The sequence below is a fragment of the Equus asinus genome, chromosome 13 (assembly GCF_041296235.1).
Source record: "Equus asinus isolate D_3611 breed Donkey chromosome 13, EquAss-T2T_v2, whole genome shotgun sequence".
Lineage (NCBI taxonomy): Eukaryota > Metazoa > Chordata > Mammalia > Perissodactyla > Equidae > Equus > Equus asinus.
The window spans coordinates 27,962,276-27,988,984 of record NC_091802.1 but is presented as its reverse complement, the minus strand read 5'-3'; the positions used below and the strand labels follow the sequence as shown (position 1 = coordinate 27,988,984).

Below are 26,709 nucleotides of genomic sequence, written 5' to 3'. Positions count from 1 at the left end.
TGTATTTTTAGTTGTGGGTCCTTCCAGTTGTGGCATGTGGGATACCATTTCAGCGTGGCTTGATGAGCAGTGCCGTGTCTGAGCCCAGGATTTGAACCAGTGAAACCCTAGGCCGCCGAAGCAGAGTGCGCGAACTTAACTACTTGGCCATGGGTCCAGCCCCAAGAAGTTACTATTCTATGACGTTAGTTCTCAGGAAAATTTCTTATGCCCCCACCCCCACCCCAGCACACACCCCAGGTGACATTTGTCAATGTCTGGAGACATCTTTGGTTCTCACAACTGGGGGGTGTGCTACAGGCATCTGGTAGGTAGAGGCCATGGATGCTGCTAAATATACTATAATATATAGGACAGTCCCCCACAACAATTATCCAGCCCAAAATGTTAATAGTATTAAGGTGTTGTAATGTCACAAATAATTTTGGCAGAAATTTGAACTCTAGAATAAGCTATAAAATAGGTCAAACATGTTTACTGATTAATTTCACTAGGGGGGTACCCCATACTATTTTAGCTCCCCAAACCACAGTATAATACCCGGCATGGCCTTCACTGTTTGTATTATGGTAAAACAAAAAGTTGTTTTTTTTGAGGAAGATTAGTCCTGAGCTAACTGCTGCCAGTCCTCTTTTTGCTGAGGAAGACTGGCCCTGAGCTAACATCCATGCTCATCTTCCTCTGCTTTATACATGGGATACCTACCACAGCATGGCTTGCCAAGCGATGCCATGTCTGCACCCGGGATCTGAACTGGTGAACCCTGGGCCGCCAAAGCGGAACGTGCATACTTAACCGCTGTGCCACCTGGCTGGCCCAAGTTTTTTTTTTTTCATAGTTAAAAGGATCTTCTTGAAATAACTTAGTAATTCAGGTACTTGCTATTAATATTACTTGACATAGTATGTCATGAGGATCGGTCATCTCCTTATAGAAAGTGACAAAGCCAGTTGACAAAGTCAGATAATGTTCCCTGTCATTAAAATAAATTCTGTGAATTACTATTATTCTCTCTTGATGGCATTTAAACAATTTTCTTAAATACTTTATAGAAACTTTCTGTAGTTTAAAAGATATTAATGTGATCACTTTTCTAATCATAGAGTAATCCTTTCAGAAGCCTAATTTGTTTTATGTAAGTAAATTTGTGAATCATATTACCCAGTCGTAAATTTCTATCATATGTCTCTATACTTTGAGTTTTGAAAGTTTATTTAAAGGTACAACAGTTAATTTTAATGAGATTAATTAGAGGGCTGTTGCAACTCTCACATTCTTTCTCCTTTCTTAGGGAGATTATCTTTCTTCTTAAATTTATATTCCTCAAAGATATATTTTATCAGTTTGAATAAAACTCAGTTTTCTCTTATATGCAAGATGCTGTAAGGCACTGTTACGGTATAAAATAAATTTGGTCCTGGCCCTAAATGAAATTGTAGTCTAATGGAAAATAACATTAAATTCTCTGATAGAGGTAAATACAAAATACTGTAGGGATGCAGAGCCAGAGTGGGGACTGACTTTATATATGGAGATCCAGCAGCTTTATGTAATTTGGTATCGATAGATTATAGGGTGGTGCTTACTAGTTTGGTGTGTTGTGATGAGAAATGAAACCTGAAAAGTGGGGTAGGACTATATAATGGCATGGCAAAATATTGTTTATGAGCTTATATATTTTCCTTGAGATAATAGGAGCACTGTTGCAAGTTTTTTGAGGTAGATAAAATAGGCTTTTGGGAAATAAGGATTTTACAAGTATTAATCAAGTAGCATTAGTGAAGGATTGAAATGAAGAATTGTACGTGTATAAAAGGAGGTTAGTTTGGACATCTGTTTGAAAAGCTCAGACATAAGGTAATACAGGACTCTCACTGGAAATTAGAAAGAGTAGGGATGTATGGATTTTATAGATATTGTGGAGTAGACTGAAGAATTTTACAGCTAGTTGAATAGTAAAGTAGGGGAGTAGCAAGAGAGTTAAAGACCAGCATATTTATTTCATGAGAGGGAAAGAGGAGGAAGAACAGATTTGAAGACTTCTCTACTACCTTTTTTACCCACTTTAGACTAAATTTTTAAATTTAATTTTTATGGTTTTTTTAAAGTAGTGTTTCAAAAATAGAAGTGTCTTCAAGTAACTATGGCTGTACCTTAAGAAAGGAAGGTCTTATTAAATAAGTAGTCTGGCTAAATAATAATGGCATATTCACTTAAAAAAGCAGAGGAAATCTATGTAGGTTGATATGAGAAGATCTCTGGATAGATTATGAAGTTTAGGAACAACGAGGTACATGATATATGTATACATATATCGTAGTATATGCATAGTTTTTGCCCCTACCCTAATTAGGTAATATAAACGATCTATTGTTATCTTGAAGGAGAAGGATTGGGAATTTTCTACATTTCAGCTATACCTTTGTTTACTATATGACTTTTAACTATGTGCATGTAATACATATATAGTGAAAAATTGTGAATTCAGTTTGAGGTACCTACTTAGAGAGATTCCAGCAGACAATTGTGATCATGTGTCTGAAGCTTATGGGAAGAAACTATTAATAGCCCAGTTAGAGGAGATGCAGAATGCAAAGAGGGGCAAGCATGCATCAGTAGAAATAAAACAAGTGCTTTCTTTGTAATAGTTGACTGTTACAGATGTATGCTTTTTTAGAAAATGATGGAGGAGAAATTTAGACGTTTGTTTTATTTATATTAAGTAAAAACAATTTGTATTTGATATAAATAAATGAAATTTTCCATTGATTGCTGTTAAAGGGTGTCCCTACGCTTTCATAATCTGTGGATAAATGAAAGAAAGCAATACTCTTGATTTTTCCAATCAGCTTTAGGTGGTGATGGTACAGAGTAATAGACTTCATTTTTAAGCACCTCCGTTATTCTTAGACTTCCAAGTGTAGCAATTGATACCAAATTTTTTAGTGGCTTCTTTAAAGGAAAATTCTTTTTCTTTCTTTTTTTCTTTTTTTGAGGAAGATTGGCCCTGAGCTAACATCTGTGCCAATCTTCCTCTATTTTATATTTGGGACGCCTGCCACAGCATGAATTGATAAGTGGTGCATAGGCCGGCCCCCAGGATCCAAACTGGTGAACCCTGGGCCACTGAAGCAGAATACGCAAATTTAGCCACTGCGCCACCAGGCTGGCCCCAGAATTCCTTTTCTGATATGTTAGAATTTAATTGGGAGGAGAGAGAGGTTGAGCCTGGAACATAGCGTATTCCACATACAGGATATACACATCTGTGGCAAATATCTTTATCTTTTTTCTAATTATTTCTAGTTTCTCAGTTAATGATAGTTATCTATTTCAGAATATTGACTTAAGACCTTATAAGTTTTAAAGATAGCAAAATTTCTGCCAAGAAAGATTACAGTTGTTTTTTGATCTTTTTTCAATGGTTTAACACTTAGTTTTAGTAGAATCTGTGATTGTTTAGGATAGTCTGTTCTAATTCAGAGGAAAGCCTTTCTAAATCCTGAGCAAAGAAAGAACTGTACTTGAGCATAGTTCTTGTCATATCTGTTCAGTAGTAAGGATATATCAAGATATCTTAACCATAATATAATGTTCATCAGTAGAATTATCTCCTATGTTGTATTAGTGTGATAAACCAGATTTTTATTGTATTTGTATAGTTACACAATGCATTATTTGATCTCTAGAAGATAGTTTGATTACTTTGTTTCATAGAAGTCTATGATGAAATAAACTTGTTTTGATTTACTGTATTCTAAATCTTTTCATTTAAGTAAGTCGTCTTTACTTGATTTCTTATTTTAATGCAATAAAGCTAGACTTTTGAGAGCTAGCTTGATTCAGTTTAAGGATTTATTCTGAATACTGGAAATAGAACTGGAGAAGGTACCGTTAAAAAAGAGGACTTTTGAGATTTATTAATTTGTTCCCTAACATTTCTTTCTATAGCTTATCTCCTTCTTATAATTGTCAGTCCTAAAATATTGTCATAACTTGTCTGAAAGAATTTTTATTGAATAGAGGCTTAAAAGCATATGCTACTGTAAGCCGTGTTAAATTCTCTACAAGTTCCTTTTAGGATAGTATGTTACTGATGTCATAGTAAAAGGAAGGAGATATAATTAATGAATAATATAAAGGTAATTTTGATTAGCTTTGGGCTTTGCAAAGCTTCCTGTTCATGGCTGTGCCTAATCCTCTTTCCGTTTGTCTGTATTTAGCTTTTTTATCTGATTGAAATTATCTCTGTAGTTAACTATTTGGCTATATGTGAAAATTCCTTTTAGAAAAGGGGAGGTGGTGTTCCTATTCACAAAAGTATATGTATAATGCATAATTGGACAGTGATGAAATGATAACTTGAGTTTTTAATTTGGCATCTCTTAAAAATCACAATTTTTATTTCTCTCAGTTTTAAATGTAGAAGGATTGTAATGTAAATAATTTATATTTTTTAATTTATTGTGACTTGATACTCTTGATATTATTAACTACATTTAAGTTCTTTGCATATCCTAATGTCTGTGAGAACCATTCAATAAAATAACAAAAAGTCTTTAGGCATTGCATTTGGTTTACTCCTTTTTATTCTTAATATAGTCCTGTGCAGTAGGGTTGGTCCTTTTAGTGCTTCTACGAGAGGACAACTTAATAGGAAAAACAGAGTTGTTTTATTCACCTCTACACAGAGTAGTAGTGTCTTTCAGGTTGGTAGGAGGGAGGAGGAGTGGATTTTATACTTTTCCCCCATGAATATTATTCGAATATGAATACTTAAAATCTTTCCAGCCTTAATTCTGCCACTCTGTGCCCTCAGCAAACCATTTCTTTCTACATAATTTCCACATCAAAGTCAGAGAGCATACCTTCCATTTCCTATCTTATGAGGTTAAGTATTAAATAAGAAAATACACGTCAAGTAGATGGAAATACTATTTCAAAAAGATTTATGTTAGTATCTGATAGAGAGTTAGCAAACAGTTACTTAGGGTCCGATATGGTGGGGTACAAAACTATTCTTAAGAAAGAAATGTTTATTCATTTATGGAACAGAACTGTTGGAACAATTAATTGTAAAACATATCCCCATTGACGGTTGTGTTAGACAGTTGTGTCTTCCCATGGAAGAAAGTTTTTGTGGACTTAAGATTTTAGTTTTGGGGATAAATCTGGGACATACTGAGAATAACAGTGACATATCTGGTATTTGATAGCACGTTTGGAAAACATCAGTTATTGTTTTGATGGCCTCTGTTTCAACCTTAGTTTATAAGGTATAGAGTGATATCTCTATCATTATAAGCTAGCAAATACCTTCATTGCTTCCAAATTCTTACGTGTCTTATAACTTTTATCTTAATCCTCAAGACAGATAAACAGTGGCAGCAGTATTGCTGTCTAATGAATAAAGATGTTTATTTCAAAGTACAAGATATTGTATTTTAGGATTATTAATGCAAACACAACATCTCAATCCTGTGTGGCTTTTAGATTTCATGTATTCATTTAGCAAATATTTACTGAGCACTGGCTATGTGCCAGGCACAGTTCTGGGCATTTGGGGTAATTCAGTGAACAAAGACAAGATCCCTGGCATTTAGGGGCTTATATTTTAGTAGAGTGATGGTTAACTATGAACATAAGCAAATTATATATTATGTTAAAAGATAAGTTTTATCCAGGGAAAAATAGAGTAGGGATAGGGGGACTGGTGTTAAGGCAGTTGGGCATATTGCAATTTCAAATAAGATCAAAGATTTGAAGGAAGTGAGGGAGTTGGCCATGCAGTTATTTGGAGGAAGAGTGTTCCAAACAGAGGGAACAGCCAAGAGTGTGTCTGGCCTGTTTGAGGAACATCAAGGAAGCCTCTGGAAGGAGAGTGAGTGAGAGAGGGTGGGCTAGAATAGAAGAAGATGAAGTTGGAGAGGAAAAAGAGGAGACACATCTTGGAAGGCTTTGGTAGGATATAAGGATTTTGGTTTTTCCTCAGAGGAAAATAGTCATTGCAGGATTTTGAGCATGATCTGACTAGATGCCTGGCTGCCACTGTTCTGGAAGCAGGGGAATCTCAGCTTTGCCTAATATAGAGAACATGAATCTGGGAGTTGAAAAATGTCTTATACAAACCAAAAATGAATTCTATATTCAGGCTCACCAAGCACACTGGTCTTCAGAGATATAAAAGTCCTGATGCTTTCTAGGGTTCTGCATTGCAGAGCAACTTGTTGTGGCTTCCTTCTCTCAGCCTTATATTTCAGCTTTCTCTGGTCTGTGTGTTTCTACTAGTTCATCTTTTCAACTTCATTGTCGTCTCCTCTCTTGTTCTATTGTCCTTTGTCATTATTTCAGGAAAGTACAGATAAACATATGTTTATCAGTTACTTTGTGAAACCAAAAGACTGATAATATAAAATTTGATTTTTCCAGTGTGATTAGGAAAAACCTCTGAGGTACTTGCAGTGAAACTTCACTTGCCATTGTAAAACATCTTGCCAGAATTAATAATAGCAATGTTATCGTGAAACACAAATCAGGCCTTTAAATTTTTTTTAACTTAAAATATATCCATTCATGGCAATGGGAAAAGGATAATCACTTTCCATGTGTAAATTGTACGAAAGTAGTCTTGTCTCATTATATAGGCCACATTTTAAGAGTTCTAGTCCTAGAGTGGTTTAGATTTAGAGTCCCTTTCAGTAAATAAATTTGAACAAATTAATGTACTTGAGGACTTGGGAACAGAGCGGATTAACAAAAGACAACATATTTTAGTGGAAAGACCATATAGATAGGAGACCTGAATTTTAGCTCTATTTCTCTGTTGCTAAATTTGAGACTTCAATAAATCACATAACCTTTGTGTACCTCAGTTTCTTTATTTATAAAGTGAGGGATTACAGGTTAGATTATCTCTAAATGATTCTAAAAACTTTATGATACTTAAGTTGTTTTGGAAATTTTTTATGCTTGTATGGAGAATAAATATAACTAATTTTCTAATTTTATTTTTTTATGCAGGTTAATGGTGCAATGTAAGAAACCTTTAAAAGTTTCTGATGAATTAGTGCAGCAATATCAAATTAAAAATCAGTATCTTTCAGCAATATCATCTGATGCAGAACAAGAACCTAAAATTGATCCATATGCGTTTGTTGAAGGAGATGAGGAATTCCTTTTTCCTGATAAGAAAGATAGACAAAATAACGAGAGAGAAGCTGGAAAAAAACACAAGGCGAGTAAAAGACATCAAAGTACACCAAAGGATCACCAATGATTTGTAGCACTGCATATACTACCACACTTCTCATTTTTTTTTTGTTTTAAAATAGAACAGATTTATTGTTTTAACTTAGAAAAACATTTTTTAAATAGGTACATCAGGCATATTGTACAGAATGTAAGAGCTTATATGGGCTTTAACCTAAACTAGTCTCTGATAATGAAAAGATCTTTATTGTTTACTGTAAAACTTTTTCGATTAGAGAAAGAATACATTAATTTGTTATTCAAATAAGGATATTTAGGTAGACGAACTATATTGATAGTTACCAGTTTCCGAAAGTACAATAAAATACACATTGCTGAGTTTATAAAATACCCAATATTTTTGAATATGTGAGTCAAGAGCTTATAGGGCCCCTAAATGGAAAATGTTATAAAGTGTGAGACGTAAAAAGATTTATTTGATTAAAATTTTAAAAATCAAATGTTTGAGGATCTAAGTGCAAGATAATTCTGCTAGATAAGAGTTTTGCCTTAAATACAAAATATGGAAATTGAAAGCTATGAAATTGTCAAAAAGACCCAGTAATATGTTTAATACAAAGAATTCATTTCACACAGTTTTATTTAGCCTTACTATGTGCCAGGTACTTGAAATTTTATTCTTTTGTAAATATGAAAACAGTAGTAGCTGGGAATGCTATAGGTGTTGTAGAACGAACATGGACTTTGGAATTTGACAGATTTAGGTTGAAATACCAGCTCCTACTACTAATCAGCTGTGTTTCCTGGATTATCTTTAGAACTACTTTTTGTCTGTAACATGAGCACAGTACTTACGTATCATATAGGTTAGTTGTGATGATGTCTGTAGAACATCTAGCAGAATGCTTGACACAGAGCTACTCAGTAATTGGTAGGTTTTATTATTGGCAAATTATATATTTCAGTCTAATATGTAATATTGTTTGCAGGTAGAAGATGGACCATCTAGTGTAACAGTGTTATCACATGAAGAAGATGCTATGTCATTATTTAGTCCCTCCATCAAGCAAGGTAAAGCTTACTTCCTAATCAAAATATTACATTCCAGGATTGTCACTTTAAACTAATCTGATATTGTTGGACTTCTAGTATTCCTTTTTGCATAATTCATATGTTTCATAGAAAGAGACTTACTTTTTTTTTTTTATTTGAAGATTGGTACCTGAGCTAATATCTGTTGCCAGTCTTTTTTTTTTCTTCTTCTTCTTCTCCCCAAAGCCCCCCAGTACATAGTTGTATATTCTAGTTGTAGGTCCTTCTAGTTCTGCTGTGTAGGATGCTGCCTCACCATGGCTTGATGAGTGGTGCTATGTCCACGCCCAGGGTCCAAACTGGCGAAACCCTGGACTACTGAAGCAGAGTGTGTGAACTTAACCACTCGGTCATGTGGCTGGCCCCCTAGAAAGGAACCTATCTTAAAATGATGGATTTATTGCTTATCTTGTATTAGGAGAAGGAAGTTCAGGTGATAGAAATTCTGTTTTGAATTGATGGAACTTCCTTCCTTTTTTACCAATAAAAATAGTTCTCATCTGTAAAATGAGATTGGATGAGATCATTGCTTAAGGTCTCTCTCAGATCTAAAGACTTAATTTACAAATTAGACTTTACTGTAATTTTGTTGTGTCCCAACCCCTGCAAGTTAGAAGAAGTGTCATTAACAGATATTTATTCAGCACATTATGTGTAGGCACTGTTCTCAGCACTGGGGATACAGCGGTCAAGACTCCACTTTGAAAGTGTCTGACTTGTGCTCCTTGTGAGTGGAACAGAGAGAAACAGTATATTAGTTCTTTTACAAAATCTGACTTTTGATGGAAGCAAAGGAAGTCATCCTTTGGTATGTGTTTTTTAGGGACAAAGCTTTGTTTTAATGTTTGGAATAAATAGAGAGGGTTAGCCTCTGCGTGACCTAAAACAAGAATAAGAAAAAAGTCCATCTGACTAAGAAAGAGGTGATCTTTCATGAAATAAATTAAGTGGTTGATGGTTCGAAGTAGCTTGGTGAGTTAACAATTTAGATTCTTTGGCCTATTTACCTACCCAAGGATATAAGGAATGTGTAATCGCCTTCTTGTGCCTATGGTCTGGCTTTTTCAAAAGGTGGACCATCTATCACATTCTGGAGTATTTTTTGAGGTGGAGCTAGGAAATCCTTGGTTTTTAATAAGCACTCTAGGTGATTTTTACATACTCTAAAATTTCAGAACTACCATTTTAGTGAATCTTTAGAACTGACACTCAGAGGCACTTGGAAAGTGACTTTCATCTTTCTAAAAGTGTGGGCTATTTCTAGTCATCTGATATCCTGAGGATGCTTTAGAAGGTTATAGAGCAAACAGCAATTATTATTTTTTTTTCTTGTGTGGAAATATAAGAGAAAATTAACTTCCACTTGTATTTTTTCTTAAATAATCCTGTATTTTTTTCCTAAAACTGGAAAAAAAAGTAAAAAGGAAAATAAAATTCTAGAACTAAAATGAAGCTTAACTAAGAGATAATATTTATTGAATGCTTAAGTGCCTGGTACAGGGCAAAGTGCTTTACCTACGTTCTATCACATTTAATTCTTGCCATTACTGAGGCATAGAGAGGTTAAGTAACTTGCTCAGGGTCGTATTGTTAGTGTTGGAGTCAGGAGTCAAATTAATAGTCTGTCTGACTCAAGAGCCGGAGCACTTAATTGTTGTACTATGCTTCCTTTCCATTTCAAGAAGATAGAAAAATAAAAATGTGTGTGTGTTTAATTCTGTTGTCCTAATAGTGTTTATATTTTTATTTGATATATTATTCATATACAGTACTTAGTTATGTTATGGATTATGTAGCCTTTGGTGAATTTCCTGGGGAAGGTACCACCATTTATTTACAACTTTATTTCTATGAAAAAAATTTCTAGATTGTAAATCATGATTTCTTATTGGATAACACCCTTAGAAATTTAAAGTTATATGTCTAGCTTAAATAAATAGAATAATACTTATTTGGTCAGTAGTAGAATTTTTGATTTTGTTTTCTGATTGACATATGTAGATGCTCCACGCCCTTCTGGTCATGCTCGTCCTCCATCAACCAGTTTGATTTATGACTCAGACCTGGCTGTCTCTTATACTGACCTTGATAATCTCTTCAATTCTGATGAAGATGAACTAACAGTGAGTATCCTGTTAATGATTAAGATTATAATTTGTTTTCCTTGATTTTATGCGCTTATTTTTCAGAAGTGATGTGGGACTTGAATGCTGTGTTTTAGCCCTGAACAATAGGAAATATTTTGGAATAAAATTTCATTAATTGGTGTCTTTTATAAACCTTATGTTTGAGCAGTCTTGACATAGTGTCACCTATAAACTTTGAGTTTTTTTTTTATTTTGTATATTTGAAGGACACATATGATTAAGCTTAATTTGAGCTCTGCCATATTTTCTTTTTCTGCAGTCTTTAGGAAGCAGAATTATGTTACTATTCTCCGATCCTCTAGTTTGAGAAGTGACCCTGGAATTGACTCATATAGAGAATAAGAAATAATTAACATTAAAATAATATGTCTTGTCAATTTATTAAGGAATACTACTTATTTTGAATTTGGCATCACAGCCATTATTATAAGACAGGTACATACTATAATAATGAAAGAGGAAGAAAAGTAATATTTAATCTTTAACACCCATTGGCAGAGAAAGGTGAAGATAAAATAAAAGAAAGCTTAAAATGAAATTTCGTAGAATGTCAAGCCTCTGGCAAATTAATGAATTGGGTGCTACATTATCATAAAAGGGAATTCCTTTTTCATCTGCATAAAGGTAGCTTGGAAATTTCTGTAGTACATTTGGTCTTTCTCATTCTACATAATGTATCCTTTTAATCCTCTCTCATCATATATATGTGTATATCTATCTATCTATCTATCTATATATATACACAAACAAACACATATGTGCACATTTGGTGTTTTCAGTTAAATGACTTAAGCCAGATATAGCTGAACATAAACTTTTACTCTATATCCCATATTATATTATATTGTAAGGTGCCATGTACTGGGTAAATATATCCCTGACTACTTTGGTACTTTTATACTTTCTCTCTGTTACCATTCATATATCAGCTGTGGCTCTTCTGAGGTAAAAAGGTTGTAATCAGGGCTCGGTCTACATATTTATGAAAAAATGGCTAACAAGACATGTTGGAACTAGGTTGTCAGCTCTAAACACATTGGTGACAGATTGATGATGCTACAACTTGATATGTTCAATGTATTAAAACTTATTTTTAGTTAGAGATCCTTTGTTTTGTCATATGAGATCTTCCTGAAGTTTGTGCTTGAAACCTGTTGTAGCATTTTTGCAGGGATGAGGAAATTATTAAAAAAGGCGAAAATGTAGAAAAGAATTCAGAGGGGTGATTGATTATATATAAACTTCAATGTCTTTTATTTAAGGGGACAAATGCTTTATGAGTATCTTTTAGAAGCAATTCTGATGTTAATCACAAACCTTTGTTATTGCAGGTTTTCTTATTTTTCTTATTTTAACAGGTTTTAAGTGGTAGGTTATTCTTGCTTCTGTGTGTTTTGAAAGTATTGGTCATTTTCTTTGGAGGAATCTTTCCCTGTTAATTTGGAGGATTATCAAATAAACAGAGAAACTAATCTGGGTCCACCGATTGCCTAAAATGTGTTTTATGTCCTTAAATTGTATCTAGTACGTATTTGGCTCTAGCACAGATTCAAAGTATTACTTTTGATGAATGGGCTCTACTTGCAAGTTACATCTGAGTGATTACTATCTTGAAATCACATTGGATATAAAATTTCAGATAAAAATGTGGGTTTTTTTTCTTTTAATAGCCTGGATCTAAAAAATCAGCGAATGGATCTGATGATAAATCTGGCTGCAAGGAATCAAAGACAGGAAATCTGGACCCGTTATCTTGCATAAGTAAGCTTTCCAAATCTGTGCTCCAGATAAATCTGTAAACTATTTATCTCAGCCACGTTGCCTACTCTTTTGTTTTAAACATAGATTAACTTCTTTTTAGTTTTATGTTAAAATGTCTTTTATTAATTTATAGGCACTGCAGATCTTCATAAAATGTATCCGACACCACCATCATTGGAACAACATATTATGGGATTTTCCCCAATGAATATGAATAATAAAGAATATGGTAGTATGGATACAACACCTGGAGGAACTGTTCTAGAAGGAAATAGTTCTAGTATAGGAGCACAGTTCAAAATTGAGGTTGATGAAGGATTCTGTAGCCCAAAACCTTCTGAAATTAAAGTGAGTATTTTATTTTTCTAGAAAAATAATTCACTTCCTATATTTTCATATAGAATTAGTTTGTTGATATATTCAAAAATCCTTTCATAGTGATTCTGATTTTCTAGTTAACAAAATTGAAGACTGAATTCTGGTGACACTATTCAGAATGCATTTAAGAAAAGAATAGAATTATTTTGTTTAAAGAAAGGGAAAAAAGACTAGAGTCACTTTGTTTTTTTTCTCCTGTAAAATAAGATGCTGAAAGTCATGGTTTTCATATTGTAGGATTTTTCTTATGTCTATAAGCCTGAAAATTGTCAAGTTCTAGTGGGATGTTCCATGTTTGCACCTCTAAAAACTCTACCAAGCCAATGTCTGCCTCCTATCAAATTGCCAGAAGAGTGTATTTACCGTCAGAGTTGGACTGTTGGAAAATTGGAATTGCTTCCTTCAGGGCCTGCATTGCCATTCATCAAAGATGGGTATGATTTAAATTTATGTTATTGGTATAATAGGTGAATGCTTAAAAAGCTTTAATTTTTTTTCACAGAAGTACCTGGTATGCTGGTACCTGGAAAAAGAGATTGAGTTTTGAAAATTCTAAAAATGTTTTCTGATTAATAGGTTATAAAGTTATTAGTTGGGTATGAATAAACTATTGGAAAACTTAAGACCATTGTACTTTGATTATTTGCTCCAGAAGCACCTTTTATTTTGGTCTAAAATCAGGATTTTTTTTTTTTTAACAATCAGTGGCATCTTAGAATCAATGAGATTTGAGTATTTGTAGTAGAAGAAATGTGTAGATAGTAAATGTGGATGTCTAGGTGTAAATAAGTGTATACAGATTTTATTTATAATTTTGGAACTAGTTGATTGGTCCTGAGCCCACAGTAATCACCTAGAGTGGATATATTAACTAGAAATACATTTTAATTACACTTGTAATTTTTGCAGTGATTGTGCTGTCATAATTTTCAGTGTTACTGAAAAACGCTTGTGACATTTTTAGTTGTATTTCACGTTACTAATATAATTCTTTATGTATATGTTTGACTTTCTTTCACCCTGGTGACACTAGTGATGGAAGTACTATGGATCAAGAATATGGCCCTGCTTACACACCTCAAACTCATACTTCTTTTGGGATGCCTCCTAGCAGCGCACCTCCCAGTAACAGTGGAGCAGGAATTCTTCCTTCTCCATCTACCCCTAGGTTTCCAACTCCAAGGACTCCAAGGACTCCAAGGACTCCCCGTGGAGCTGGTGGACCTGCTAGTGCTCAAGGTTCAGTCAAATATGAAAATTCAGACTTGTATTCACCAGCTTCCACCCCATCCACCTGCAGACCCCTTAATTCTGTTGAACCTGCTACTGTTCCTTCCATCCCTGAAGCACACAGTCTGTATGTAAACCTCATTCTTTCAGAATCAGTTATGAATTTGTTTAAAGACTGTAACTTTGATAGTTGCTGTATCTGTGTCTGCAACATGAATATCAAGGGTGCCGATGTTGGAGTTTACATTCCCGATCCAACGCAGGAAGCACAGTATAGGTGTACCTGTGGCTTCAGTGCTGTCATGAACAGAAAATTTGGAAACAATTCAGGATTATTTCTTGAAGATGAACTAGATATCATAGGACGCAACACAGAATGTGGCAAAGAAGCAGAAAAACGTTTTGAAGCTCTCAGGGCTACTTCTGCTGAACATGTTAATGGAGGACTAAAGGAATCTGAAAAATTGCCTGATGAGTTGATATTATTGCTACAAGATCAGTGCACTAATTTATTTTCACCCTTTGGAGCAGCAGACCAAGATCCTTTCCCCAAAATTGGTGTAATTAGCAATTGGGTACGTGTTGAAGAGCGTGACTGTTGCAATGACTGCTACCTTGCATTAGAACATGGGCGTCAGTTCATGGATAACATGTCAGGAGGAAAAGTTGATGAAGCACTTGTGAAAAGTTCATGCTTACACCCCTGGTCCAAAAGAAATGGTAAGTACGTTAATGGAGTAAATTTTCTGTTTATCTTCCTTTAGTTGTATGACTTTGTTTTCTTTCTTAGGAGAAAGTATTACAGACAGTTTCCCATGTAGCTAATAGAGACACTTCAATTTGAACTTAAAACTCCTTTAAGGATGACATTTTTAAAGGGAGAATTTCCTAGCCGTTTAGTTTAATTTCAGCAATAACAGTATGATTATTCTAAGTCTGTAATTGTGTACTTCTGTAGGATTGTAAAAGGCACTTTTCACATGTTAATCAGTATACAATTGCTAATTGTCTGCTCTATTCAACATTCTTTCATTTATTAAATACTTATTGAGCACCTAGTATGTGCCAGGCACGGTTCTTTTATAAAGTGTAGTGTTGAATGAAACAAACATATTTCCTGCCCTTTTTGAGCCTATACTTTAGTGGAGAAGACAAAATAAACAAGAAAATAAGTAATTATATACTATCAGGTAGTGACAAGTGCTTTGAAGGAAAAAAAGCAGGGTAAAGGAGTACAAGAATGTACTATTTTAGATGTGTGGTAGAGAAGATATATAGAGTCAGCATTTGAGCAAAGACCTACGTAAAGTGGGAGAATGTGACCAGTGTGGCTAACCAAGGGAAGACTGTTTCAGACAGTGCAAAGTGCCGAGACCCTGAGAGGACAGTGTGCTTAATATGTTTGAGGAACAGTATGGAGGCAGTGTTGCTGGAATGAACTTGGGTGATAGGGAGACTGGTAGGAGATGAAGTCTAAGAGATAGCCAGCCACCAAAATCATATAGGGTCTTATGGACCACGTAAAGCCTTTATAGTTTATTCTAAGAGTAATGGGAAGCTATAAGAGAGTTGTGAGCAGAGAAGCAACATTCTTTTTCTGTTTATGTTTTAAAAAATCACTCTGGCTGTTGTGTTGTGGGTTGTGAGGGTGAGAATAGAAGCAGATAGATCAGTTAGGAGTCAGTTACGGTAGTCCAGGTAAAAGATGCTGATGGCTTAGGCAAGATTGTAAACGAAAGAGATGTAGTTAAGAACATAGGCTGTGGAGCAGACTGCTTGGTTTGAAACAGGGCTCCATCACTATATACTAACTGTTACCTTGGGCAAGTTATTTAACTTCTCTGTGCCTCAATTTCTTAAAATAGAGTCAATAATAGTATTTACCTCATATAGAATTGAGAGGATCAGATGAGCTAATACATATAAAACAGAGAGCAGTGCCTGGCACAGGGTAAGAACTCAAATATTAGCAGTAGTAATAGTAGTAATAACAACAGCAGCAGTAGCATTAGTGGTACTCTATTTTTATTGTTAGTTGCTTTAAAGAACCAACTCATCTTGAAATTTTCATCACAAGAAAAAGAAATTTTGTAACTATGTATGAAGACAGATGTTAACTGGACTTACTATGGTGATCATTTTGCAATGTATACAAATATTGAATTATGTTGTATACCTGAAACTGGTATAATGTTATGTCAGTTATACCTCAGTAAAAAATTTAAAATAGAACCAACTCAGGGTGGCCCCATAGCTCATAGCACTGGTCTTGTAAAAAAGAACCACCTTATGTCAATTATGCCTCAAAAAAAAAGAACCAACTTACATACCAGATAATGGAAAATATTGAGCCTTGCCCTGTGTACATTTTTTGTCTAACAGTAAACATTGATGTAAACAGAACCCTCTTCAGCCATAAAGATGAATTTCATCCTAAGAACTTGTATTAAGAAAATAATTCAAAACAAAAAAAGAGAGAAATGCCTTTACATTTTAATTTAAAATTTTCAGTATAAATACAAGTAACCTAGGGATATAATTGAAAACTTAAATGTGCAGTATTGGAGTACTTTCATTAAATTATAGCAGCATCATAAAATAGTGGCAACTTTTACATAAGAACCTTTGCCCTAATTGTTTCCTCTGCCTGGGACACTCAGGTATTTACATGGGTAACTCTCTTGTCTCCTTTAAATTTTGTCAGATATTGTATTCTCAATATAAAATTGCAAATCCCTCTTCATGTTCTCCTTCCTGCTGCTTTTGGACTTTTTTCCCCATATGGTTTGTTTATTACCTTCTAACATATTATATAATTTAATGATTAATTATTGTCTCTCACTCCATTAAATTTACCTGTGCAAGTTGTGTGTTAGGGCAGGGTTTTTGTCTGTTTTGTTTGTTGATATATATCCCAAACACCTAGAACAATGCCTGCCTTATAGTAGATGTCCAAGGTGTTGAAATATTTGTTTGAGGGAAATAAAAGTCTACAAACTATAGTTAGTATTTTTTAATGGTAAAGTTTATTTTTTTCAAGAGAGAAAAAGCTTTGTTCTAATTATAAAAAATACATACTTGTTGAAAAGAAAGTTAAGCATCTAGACAGTACAGAAAGGTACTGGTAAAAATTGCCCCATTTCTGCTCACCCCCATCATCACACCACTCCATGATCGCCCTTTTTTAAACAGTTTTATTGACATACCATACAATTCATCCATATAAAGTCTACAATTAGGGGCCGGCCCGGTGGCGCAGCGGTTAAGTGCGCACATTCCGCTTTGGTGGCCCGGGGTTCACCTGTTTGGATCCCGGGTGTGGACATGGCACCGCTTGGCACACCATGCTGTGGTAGGCGTCCCACATATAAAGTAGAGGAAGATGGGCATGGATGTTAGCTCAGGGCCAGTCTTCCTCAGCGAAAAGAGGAGGATTGGCAGCAGTTAGCTCAGGGCTAATCCTCCTTAAAAAATAAATAAATAAAAAAATAAATAAAGTGTACAATTAAATGGGTTTTGGTATTCACAGAATTGTGTAGCCATCACCACAGTCAACTTTAGAACATTTTAATCACTCCAAAAAGAAACCCCATATCCATTTGCAGTCACTCCCTATTTCCCTCCAACCCCTCCCTCCCAGCAGTAGGCAACCACCAGTCCACTTTCTGTCTCTCTAGATTTGCCTATTTTGTACATTTCATATAAATAGAATCGTACCTTATATGGTCTTTTGTGATTGGCTTCTTCACTTAGCATAATGTTTTCAAGGTTCACCCATGTTGTAGCAAGTATTAGTACTTTGTTCCTTTTTATTGCCAAATAATATTCCGTTGTATGAGTATACCACATTCTATTTACCTGTTCCTCCACTGATGGACATTTGGGATGTTTCCACTCTTTGGCTATTATGAATAATGCTGCTATGAACATTTGTGTACAAGTTTTTATCTGAACATATGTTTTTATTACTCTTCAGTTGACTTGCTGGGTCATTATAACTCTGTTTTACCTTTTGAGGAACTGCCAGACTATTTTCCAAAGCAGCTGCACTGTTTTACATTCCCACCAACAATGTGTGAGGGTTCCACTTTCTCCACATCCTCATTAACTCTTTTCATTATGTCTTTTTGATTATAGTCATCCTGGTGGATGTGAAGTGTTAACCTCATTGCAGTTTTGATTTGTATTTCCCTAATGACTAATGATGTTGAGTATCTTTTTATGTGCTTATTGTCCGTTTGTATACTTCTTTGGAGAAATGTCTTTTCAGATCCTTTGCCCAGTTTTTGGTTAGGTGTTTTGTCTTTTCATTATTGAGTTTAAAAGTTCTTTATATGTTCTGGATACAAGTCCCTTATCAGATGTGTGATTTGCACATATTTTCTCCTATTCTTTGGGTTGTCTTTTCACTTTCTTGATGCTATTCTTTGAAGCAGAAACGTTTTCAATTTTGATGAAGTTCAGTGTATTTATTCTCTTGTTCCTTGTGCATTTTGTGTTTACTCCTATGTTTTTTTCTAAGAGTTTTATAGTTTTAGCCCTTATATTTGGGTCTGTAATCCATTTGGAATTAATTTTTGTATATAGTGTAAGGAAGGAGTCCAACTTTATTCTTTTGCATGTGGATATCCAATTGTCCTAGAACCGTTTGTTGAAAAGAGTATCTTTCCCCATTAAATTGTTATGGCACTTTTGTCAAAAATCAGTTGACCATAAATCTGAGGTTTTATTTCTGGACGTTGAATTCTATTCTGTTGATCTGTATGTCTATTTTTTGTGATCACTCTTAAAAAATCATTAGATATCCTTTTTTTTTTCCAAAGAAGATTAGCCCTGAGCTAACTACTGCCAGTCCTCCTCTTTTTTGCTGAGGAAGCCTGGCCCTGAGCTAACGTCTGTGCGCATCTTCCTCTACTGTATATGTGGGACACCTACCACAGCATCGTGTGCCAAGCGGTGCCATGTCTGCGCCTGGGATCCGAACCGGCGAACCCCGGGCTGCTGAGAAGTGGAACGTGCGCACCTAACCACTGCGCCACCGGGCTGGCCCCTATATCTCCTTTTTTTTTTTTTTTTTAAAGATTTTATTTTTCCTTTTTCTCCCCAAAGTCCCCCGGTACATAGTTGTATATTCTTCGTTGTGGGTCCTTCTAGTTGTGGCATGTGGGACGCTGCCTCAGCGTGGTCTGATGAGCAGTGCCATGTCCACGACCAGGATCCGAACCAACGAAACACTGGGCCGCCTGCAGTGGAGCGCACGAACTTAACCACTCGGCCACGGGGCCAGTCCCACCTATATATCCTTTTAACCATTGCTTTCCATCCAGGTCTCAGCTTAAATAGAGACCTGGCACTTGTCAAAATTCTTTTTTCATGTCAGTCTCCTCCACGAGATTACAACATCCTTGAAGACATGAATAAGAATTTATTTACACAGTATTTTCAGCAGCTAGCATAATTCCCGGCCCATAATAGGTCTTCTGTACATATATATACGCAGAAACACACACATATATACATATATATAGATGTGTGTGTGTGTGAGGAAGATTGTCCCTGAGCTAACATCCCTGCCAGTCTTCCTCTATTTTGTATGTGGGATGCCCCCACAGCATGGCTTGATGAGTCGTGTGTATGTCTGTCCCTGGGGTCCGAACCTGTGCACCCTAGGCCACTGAAGTGGAGTGTGCAAACTTAACTGCTATGCTACCAGGCCGGACTCTAAATAAATAACTAAATGAATGAATAAATAAATTTATTTTTTTTGTGAGGAAGATTGGCCCTGAGCTAACATCTGTTGCCAGTCTTCCTATTTTTTTTTTTTTTTTGCTTGAGGAAGATTGTTGCTGAACTAAGATCACTGCCACTCTTCCTCCACTTTATGTGGGATGTTGCCACAGCGTGACGTAATGAGTGGTGGTAGGTTTGCAGCTGGTATCCAAACCTATGAACCCCAGGCCAGAGAAGTGGAGCACACAAAGTTAACCACTACTCCACCTGGCCAGCCCCTAAATATATTTTTTAAAAGAACGGAAGAGTATTTATGAGAATCTCTCTGAATTAAAATCAAAATACAAGTTCCTGAGCTTCACCCAGATCAGAATTTCTCAGGGTAAGCTCTACATATATGTTTTTAAAAAGTTCCTCATGTGATTATGATTAAACAACCTTAGCCAATGACAACTTTTTTTAGACTTTATGTGAATATTCATGTATGAATACACATAGTATTGTTTGCATATAATTTCTTCTACTGATAATTTTATAACTTGTTTTTTATTTACCAGTGTATTAGTCGTTAGTCCATTTCAGATAGCTATCACTTTTAATGACTACACAGTGTTCCATTATGTATATAATGGTTTGTTTAAGTATAATAGTTATTAAGTAATATATCTGAAATTAAGTTACTTCTAATTTTGTACACTATTTAGATGTAGAGAATTAAAGCCAAAAATAATAAATTAGGCTACAATAATAATGAATTAAAGTTGAATGATTTACTGTAACAGAGTGCTCAAACAAGTTTAATGGTACAATAAAACCATACTGGATGGGCAGATTAATTATATCAGTAACATTTGGTTATTTATTTTTCTTTTAGCCGTTTGACATTTAGGAGCAGCACCTTTTGTACCCATTCTGATAGTTTGGTCAGAAATGCAGATCATAATAATTTGTTAATCTACAAATCTATAAATCTGGGTTTATAAAATGTCTATGGATAATACAACACATTTTAGCAGTGTGAGCAAGTTTATCTGTTACTGTTCAAGTTCTGTATTTCAGAGTTGTTACAGTCTACTTTTTTTTTTTTAAAGATTGCCACCTGAGCTACCATCTGTTGCCAATCTTCTTCTTTTTTTTCCCCTTCTTCTATCCAAAGCCCCCCAGTACGTAGTTGTATATTCTAGTTGTAGGTCCTTCTGGTTGTGCTGTGTGGGATGCCACCTCAGCACAGCTTGATGAGTGGTGCCATGTCCGCGCCCAGGATCCGAACCAGCGAAACCAAAAAGGAAGAAATTTATTTGATTAATTTATAAATTGGTTGATGAGCTGATGAATAACTTTTATGGAGATGAGTTACAAAAGCTTTTTTATTATATCTCTTCTTGGTTTCAAATGCTAGGAGAACCATTTCTACAGATTATTTAAAATGGAACTTAATACAGTTTTCAGCACAAGCAGATGCTTAATCTTGATAATGAAGAGCTGAACTTCCCTAGGTGTATTTTTTATCTTAAAATTTTATTTCAAAATTATGTTGGTGTTAGCATTTCTTACTCACTTTTTTTTTAATGGTTGTAGATCTGAGTATGCAGTGCTCACAGGATATACTTCGAATGCTCCTCTCTCTTCAGCCAGTTCTTCAGGATGCTATTCAGAAAAAAAGAACAGTAAGACCTTGGGGGGTTCAAGGTCCTCTTACTTGGCAACAATTTCATAAAATGGCTGGCCGAGGCTCTTATGGTAAGTAATTTATAGTAATGTGTATTGACTGATTTTATATCACTCCTCAGTTTCTTTGCCCAACTTGAATAAGCATGTTCGTCTTCCTTAAATATTTTTGTGGCATATGCTTGACTTAAAGCCAGTATGATCAATCCTAGCCTTTCTTACTTTCCATGTTTCCAACATTTAATTTACAACCCCACTTCAGAAAGAGCAGCTTCACTTAGATCCATTTTTATGTATTAGACTGACCTGTAAGATTTTCAGTGAAGAAAGAATCAGTCTGCTAAAATTTTTTAAAAGACTGAACACCACTTTTGTTGTAAATTAGCATTTTACAAAATTGAATGAAAAATGTGGTAAAAAGGAGGGAGTAATACTAGTGATAAAAGGCTTTAAGGTCTTCACTTAAAAAAAAAAGGAACAATGACAGAAATTTGATAGTTGTGACAAGAGTAGCAAGTGGATACTCTCAGTATGTTGCACAATAGATTTATCAACATAATGGAAAAGAACATTCAAAATGCTTAAATTGTCTGTTGAAGATTACCTCTGAAATATGGGATGATATGGAGCTTTTAAAATATATTTGGGATAATGTTTCTTAACATTGAAATCTTTGACTTTTGTACATGGTTTTAGACTGCATTATGTACAGAAGTAGTAGATTTGCTCATAATTTCCTTTTCCTCCTTTTATTAGATGGCTGAATTATTTAAATCTCATTAAAAAGATTCAGTGAAAAATACAGGTTAATTATATTTTTACATTTTTTTAAAAACCAGAATAGTAAACACACGCATACACACACACACACACACACACACACACACACACACACACACGGACGTACACATAGTTCTGCACCTTACTGATCATTACCTACAAAGATGTCTTTCTTTTTTTTCAATGGCTGCATGAGTTTCATTGTTCTTTACAATGTGATATTATTGACTAGACTACTATTTAAGGACATATGGATTGTTTCCATTATTATCATTACAACTATTTTTCTGTAGTGCACACATCTCTGGCTTAAAGCATGTGGGTATTTAAAAAAAATATTGCCAAGTTACTCTCTACGGTATCAATTTAAACTCCACCAGTAAAATGCCTGTTTCCTCAAACGCTTGCTAGTAGGGTACTGAGTAGATGGGTGAAAATGGTTGTTTTCATTATAGTTTGAGAGGTAGAATAATTCAGACTGTGAGGGTAGATATCCTGGGTTCTAATCCGATCTCTGTCTCTTCTTGTATGGTACTGGACAAATTGCTTAACTTCTTCATTCCTACTTTCTCATCTCTAAGATGAGCTTAAATATTAGTATCTGCTCTATATGGTTTTTGTGAGGATTAAATGGGTTAATATATGTAAAGATCTTTGAGCAGTACCTAGCACATTGTAAATGTTGTAATTGTTTACTATTAATTATTTTAAATTGCTTTCTCTTAAATCTTATATATAAGAGGTATTTCTGTTTCTGTGAACTTCGTTCATATTCTTTACCCATTTTTCTACTAGATGGTTGATCATTTTCTTGTGGATTAATAGGTCTCCTTTGGATGGTAAAGAAATTAACCTTTTGTCATATGCATTGCAAATCTTTTTTTCCAATTTGTGGTTAATCTTTTGGCTTTGTTTATAGTGTTTTTTTAATGCCAAAATTTTAAATTTATATAGTCAGATTAATCAGTTTTTAAATGGACAGGTTTTATGTTATGCTTAGAAAGGCTTTCCCCAATCCAGATTAATTAAAAATAAAAATTCTGGGGCCGGCCCTGTGGCCGAGTGGTTGAGTTCATGCATTCCGCTTCAGCAGCCTAGGATCTCACCGGTTCAGATGCTGGGTGCGGACATGGCACCGCTCATCAAGCCATGCTGAGGTGGCATCCCACATGCCCCAGCTAGAGGGACTCACAACTAAAAATATACAACTATGTACCGGGGGGCTTTGGGAACAAAAAGGAAAAAAAAAAATCTTAAAAATAAATAAATAAAATCTTAAAAAATAAAAATAAAAACTCCTCTCCCATGATTTCTTTTGTACTTCTAAGTTTTGTCATTCAAATTAAGTTTTTACATTTAAATGAAGTTATAAGTCATGTGTTTTATAAAGACCATTTAGCAAACTTATAACTGTGGGAAAGTCTCAATCACTGGCTTTTCGTTTTTTTGTCTTTAATAATTCTACTACTAACAATGACTTTAGTAACTTTTGACATTTAAATAAAAAGACATGTACTGCTCTTAAATATTTTCTTAAAATATATTTCTTATTTAGGAACTGATGAATCCCCAGAACCACTGCCAATCCCCACGTTTTTGTTGGGTTATGATTATGATTTTCTGGTGCTTTCTCCATTTGCTCTCCCTTATTGGGAGAGACTTATGCTGGAACCCTATGGATCTCAAAGAGATATAGCCTATGTTGTACTATGTCCAGAAAATGAAGCCTTGTTAAATGGAGCCAAAAGCTTTTTTAGAGATCTTACTGCAATATATGAGGTAGGTGTTTAAAAAGAGGTGGCATTTTAAAACTACCTTATGATTTGTATGTTTATATATAAAATATACTGGGCAGTTCACTTGATTGGGACAGAGTAATAATGATGTCAGACTGGATGTTTAGTTTTCATACTAGCCTTTGACCTAGACCCTTTGTTAGATGTGTGTACCGTGGATCGCAGTGGAAACCACCATACTGGAGGAAAAAACATTGAGAGAGTATATGTATGTCTCATTTAAGATAATCTTTTTCTGAAACAAGGGGTGACATTGTTAAATAGCCAGGAAATAAATTCCATTTATAAAAATTCTAGCCCTGATTCTCTAGGACCTCAGGTACTGACACTAGGCCTCACTTTTCTCATAAGTAAAATAAAGCTACGCTAGATCTTTCTAAGATCCATTCATTTCTGAAATTCTTGACTGATATTTTAAGTTATAATTCTCATGTCATATCCATCACTCAATGCAGTGATTACAAATTTTAAGTGCTATGGGACATAAAGTCTTATTTCATTATATCTTCCTTTTCCCATAAATGCTGGGAAATCCAGTCTTTAAAGTTTAATTTCTTTTACAATCTGAGTTGTTAGTTTGTGCTGGTTTAGCTCCTTATTAATGTTCTACTAATTACAAGATATCTGTAGTGTGTTTTGTAGCAATAAATATTTCCCGAAGAGTGTTATTTGGAACACTAGTCCTGCAAAATCTTCCCAGAAAAACAATCCATAGTTAAATAGGTTTGGGAAACATTGAGTATTATATTACCTTTTAGAGATTCACTATTCATATTAGATTATTAAAGCCTTTGAAGGTTTTACAGTAAAGAAATCCTCTGTGTGGGGCCGGCCCGGTGGTGCAGCAGTTAAGTTTGAACATTCCGCTTCTCGGTGGCCCAGGGTTCTCTGGTTCGGATCCCGGGTGTGGACATGGCACCGCTTGGCTCACCATACTGTGGTAGGCGTCCCACATAGAAAGTAGAGGAAGATGGGCATGGATGTTACCTCAGGGCCAGGCTTTCTCAGCACAAAGAGGAGGACTGGCAGTAGTTAGCTCAGGGCTAATCTTCCTCAAAAAAAAAAGAAAGAAATCCTCTGTGTAAATTTTCTTAATCCAGTATTGCAAACTTATTTGATATTGGGCTTCTTGTAACAAATATCAGTGGCCCACAGAATTGGAGGGAAGAGTTGGCAAAAACACAGTGTCTTTATATACTAATTTTTCTTTTGATTTGACTTGGGAATATGTGTATTTATATACATGAATTGGGGTAGAAGTGCAATTTAAAATGACTGCAGGGGCCAGCCCCGTGGCCGAGTGGTTAAGTTCACGTGCTCTGCTTTGGTGGCCCAGTGTTTCGACGGTTCAAATCCTGGGCACAGACATGGCACCACTCATCAGGCCATGCTGAGGCGGCATCCCACATGCCACAACTAGAAGGACCCACAACTAAAAATACACAGCTATGTACTGGGGGATTTTGGGGAGAAAAAAGGGAAAATAAAATCTTAAAAAAAGATCAAAAATAAATAAATAAAATAAAATGACTGCATTTTTATGCTCACTTATTTCTTTATTCTGTAAGTTTTCGTTATTCAAACCACATGGTTCTAGTGCCATTATTATTATCTAGGTGTTTTATTTCATTGGAGATATTTTAATTTTGAAAGAAATTTAATAGATTTCTAATGTAAAAAGGAAGAAGACCTATGGCACCATTTCACCCTTGATATTTTTATCCTAAATGTTAATTATAAATGATAAAGCTTATTTTAAATAGCTTAATGCTTTATTTTGTAATATGTACCTAAATACTATAATAAATTCACTAATTCTGCTTTCTATATGTATGTTGTAGTCCTGTCGATTAGGTCAACATAGACCTATTTCTCGACTGTTGACAGATGGGATCATGAGAGTTGGATCTACTGCATCAAAGAAACTATCAGAAAAGCTGGTAGCAGAATGGTTTTCTCAGGCAGCTGATGGTAACAATGAAGCATTTTCTAAACTCAAGCTTTATGCACAAGTCTGCAGATATGACCTAGGTATTGAATTTGTATTTACTGTATAAGGCCAGTGTTAGCAAAGTATGGCCCAGTCCACCAGATGTTTTTGTAAATAAAATTTTATTGGGACATAGCCATGCTCGTTTATTTATGTCTTGTTTATGACTGCTTTTGTGCTGCAAGATCAGAGCTGAATAGTTATGACAGAGACTATATGACCTGCAAAGCCTAAAATATTTACTAGCATGCTTTACGGAAAAAATTTGCTGATTAAACAATAGGGATCCCACTAGTAGGAGGAAATTGTGGGTTATAAACAATTTTCTGTTGCTTCTGTAAGATCTGATGAATTTGTGTATTTATTTTTAAATTTATTAAAATTAAGATTCTTGATTTGTTAATGGTTCAGACATGAAATAACTTGTAGTTACCTCTACAACGCGAAGAAACAGTTCTTTGTTGGAACTAAGAAAATGACAGCTGTTTAAGACTTGCTTTTAACACCCTTGAATTAAATATCAATGGACTTACTTTAGATTTCATCCAAAGAGACACAGAACCAAAATATTGAATCTCATTAGACATTCCTATAATGCAAATCCCGTGATAACGTTCTTTCACTTTGTTTAATTAGCTCCCAGTGTAGTCAACATTTATTCAACTTGTGATTTAGTAACCCTTTAAAAGGTTTGATGAAAATTTGCTAGATACTGTTATTTACATTTAATTAATATGCCTAGGAAAAAGAATTTTATTTTACTTCCATGGAAACCTTTTCTTAGTTTTGTATGAAAATGCTGGTTTACTTTTGCAATTCCATTGAAAATTTGTTTCTTTGGTTTCTAGGGGAAATAGAACGCTAGTATCTGCTACACTGTTAGCAAGCGACCCAGGGAGGGTTATTACCAAAAAAGCATCAGCTAGAT

The 26,709-nt window shown here is 34.9% G+C and overlaps 1 protein-coding gene across 1 annotated transcript in view; it reads left to right on the top strand.

Moving 5' to 3' along the window:
• Positions 1–26,709, top strand: part of MED13 (mediator complex subunit 13) — a 100,166-nt gene that overhangs the window by 50,081 nt on the left and 23,376 nt on the right. The window contains exons 10-19 of the mRNA XM_044746146.2: positions 7,021–7,234; positions 8,199–8,280; positions 10,303–10,424; positions 12,119–12,209; positions 12,343–12,557; positions 12,825–13,021; positions 13,621–14,537; positions 21,126–21,287; positions 23,551–23,774; positions 25,633–25,822. Coding sequence (XP_044602081.2) covers positions 7,021–7,234; positions 8,199–8,280; positions 10,303–10,424; positions 12,119–12,209; positions 12,343–12,557; positions 12,825–13,021; positions 13,621–14,537; positions 21,126–21,287; positions 23,551–23,774; positions 25,633–25,822 — 2,414 coding nt within the window. The remainder of the gene's footprint in view (positions 1–7,020; positions 7,235–8,198; positions 8,281–10,302; positions 10,425–12,118; positions 12,210–12,342; positions 12,558–12,824; positions 13,022–13,620; positions 14,538–21,125; positions 21,288–23,550; positions 23,775–25,632; positions 25,823–26,709) is intronic.